This window comes from Cebus imitator, unplaced genomic scaffold (genome assembly GCF_001604975.1).
Source record: "Cebus imitator isolate Cc_AM_T3 unplaced genomic scaffold, Cebus_imitator-1.0 Scaffold33, whole genome shotgun sequence".
In the NCBI taxonomy this organism is placed as follows: domain Eukaryota; kingdom Metazoa; phylum Chordata; class Mammalia; order Primates; family Cebidae; genus Cebus; species Cebus imitator.
This window is the reverse complement of record NW_016107348.1, coordinates 2,116,137-2,118,755: the sequence shown is the minus strand read 5'-3', so window position 1 is coordinate 2,118,755 and position 2,619 is coordinate 2,116,137. Positions and strand designations below refer to the sequence as shown.

The 2,619-nt window shown below is 43.8% G+C and overlaps 1 protein-coding gene across 8 annotated transcripts in view; it reads right to left on the bottom strand.

The window, feature by feature from the left end:
• Nucleotides 1-373: 373 nt before the first annotated feature.
• LOC108301323 (major histocompatibility complex class I-related gene protein) overlaps nt 374-2,619 on the bottom strand; it is a 19,858-nt gene continuing 17,612 nt past the window's right edge. For 6 of the 8 annotated variants that reach the window (XM_017524459.2, XM_017524453.2, XM_017524454.2 and 3 more), the window contains 3 exons: nt 2,340-2,444; nt 576-1,139; nt 374-430 (listed from right to left, as the gene is read on the bottom strand). In XM_017524459.2, coding sequence (XP_017379948.1) covers nt 1,099-1,139; nt 2,340-2,444 — 146 coding nt within the window. In that variant the 3' untranslated portion in view covers nt 374-430; nt 576-1,098. The remainder of the gene's footprint in view (nt 431-575; nt 1,140-2,339; nt 2,445-2,619) is intronic. The other 2 variants (XM_017524456.2, XM_017524457.2) reach the window with 1 other exon arrangement.

Genomic DNA, 2,619 nt, shown 5'->3' with positions numbered 1-2,619 from the left:
ATGCTCTTCTTGAGATGGAGTGTCGCTCTGTTGCCAGGCTGGACTGCAGTGGTGCCATCTTGGCTCCCTGCAACCTACAACCTCCACCTCCTGGGTTCAAGCAATTCTCCTTCCTCAACCTCCTGAGTAGCTGGGACTACAGGTACCTGCTGCCACGCCTGACTGATTTTTTGTATTATTAGGAGAGACAGGGTTTCACCCAGTTCAACTCACTGGTGTCGAACTCCTGAGCTCAGGCAATCCACCCGCCTCAGCCTCCCAAAGTGCTTGGATTACAGCCATGAGCCACTGCGCCCAGCCCTATGTGCTCTTCTTACAATGTAACTCTGACAATCTTCCTATTGAGTGTTGGGGTCTATATATCCTCTTTTTGAACCTGAGCAGGATTTTATGACTTCCTTGACCAATGAGAGTATCATAAAAATGATACCTTACTCAGGAGGCTGAGGCAGGAGAATTGCCTGAACCCAGGAGGCGGAGGTTGCAGTGAGCCGAGATCGCGCCATTGCACTCCAGCCTGGGTAACAAGAGCGAAACTCCGTCTCAAAAAAAAAAAAAAAAAAAAAAAATGACACCTTGTGACTTCCTAGGTTACATTATATAAATGCTATGCACTTTGGCTGTGATCTCTCGGGATACTCACTCTGAGGGAAGCTAGCTGCCATGTAAGCAGTGACTGCCCTGAGGCCACCATGTTGTGAGGAAGCTCAGCTAACCCATACAGAGAGATCACATGGAGAGTTTCCAAGACTACACGGAGGGGATGCAGGAGATGCCTGGCCACCACCCCTGGCTGCCCCATATCTATTGCAGCCATCACTTGCCTCCAACTCGATGAGAAGCCAGAACTGCCTACCCAAGCCCTATCCAAATTCCTGACCCATAGAAACTATGAAAGAAAACAAAATGGATATTGTTTTAAATCAGTAGGTTTGGGGTTTTGTTACAGAGTCTGTGGGGTTTGGGGCAACCAAACCCGTAACACTCGTGTATGTTGTGGGTGTGGTCAGGAGCTTCAAGCAGTGGACCTTAGTCTATGGGAGACAGAGGAGAACATGGCTCTTAGGGGAAGGAGAACTGGAAAAGAAGGATCTGCAATCATCGATCTGGTGTTGGAAAGTAGATGGCTCCATTTTGCTCTGAAAGGAAAGAGGTTTTTAGTCAGATTACAAGAATGTTTCCTCACAGCTCAAAAATAAAGTATGCAGTGTTCAGCAAAATCTGAGAAACAGACATTGACAGTTTTAGCCTGCTTTGTCAAGATTCTCTTAGTACTTGACAAACTTTAGCTCAAATTTGTAAACTCCATAAGATAAAAAGCAGGAATTCATAAACTCACAGTCTGTATAATTCTTGAAAGAGGGATGGCATTGTAAAAAAAAAATTGTTTCACTAGCTATCATTTATTGAATTAGGATTCATGCTGTACTTTATTTATAAAGAAAACATGCTGATTTTCCAATCAAGTGGTTGGTTTTACTTTGATTTAATGACATGCTTTTGTACAGTTATCAACTGAATTGGGGTTGAGGTCTATGTTTTATGAAACATGTTTTAGGAAAACCAAGCTTCTGGTCCACTTTGGGTTTAAAGCATGATTCACGTCTCCTCAGTACTATCCTCTGATCAATCTGAGCAATTAGTGAAGCCAGAGGCAAGGCTCTGTTGTAAGCTCTATGACAACAGGCATCATGTCTGTCTTCTTCATTGTTGTATCCCAGCAACCAGTACAGTGCCTGGAGCACAGCAGCTTCTTCATGTATACTTAGTGAAGGAATTTATGTTATTCCATCTTATCAAGAGCCTATATATCTCCTACTTCTCCTCCCCTTTTCCTTACTCTAAGTCCCATTCTCTGACGGTATCTACTCTTATACATTTCATGTTTTGAACAATGAATTTAGAAGCAAAAGAACTTTCATTTGCTTGGGGTGAAAGAATGGTGGTCAAAATGGAAAAATGATGGAAGTCTTGAAACAAAGGACATTGTCTCAGAAGTCAATAGTAATTAATAATAAAAAGATGGTTTGGAAAAAGACAAATCAAGATCCCCATATCTTCTCTGACCCAACTTCTAGGGGGACAGTTTCCCTGGACAGATGTTGTACTATTTTGTTGATGTCAGGCATCACCTATGAAAAGAGACCGCTCCCACACAAGCATCATCCATGCTATGTGTCCCCTACGTGGTCAGAGGGTTGTCCCAGGTCCTTCTGCAAGCCCACTGTGAGAGCCAAGCCATTTCTGAATGGAGCTCGAAGCAGCAGGTGCAGAAAATAAAACTCTGGAGAGACGCACGAGAGTCTGAAGCCCCCTGACCCCTTCCACTTGCCTCTCACCTCGGGGCCGCCTTCTCCAGACGAGAACACCAACACCAGCCAGCACAATGACGAGGACAGTGGACCCAGTGACAGCTTTCATCACGAGAGGGATAGTTTCTGATTCTGAAAGCAAGCAAATGAGGAGAAATCCACAAGTCCCCTTTCCGGGACTTTTGTCCCTGTGATCATTAGGAAACCCAACACCATTTTCCTATCGTTGCTTCTCACTCATCAATCTGACTACTAATGGAATATATGCTTGTGTTTTCTTGTGTTTAACTTTTTTTTTTTTTTTTTT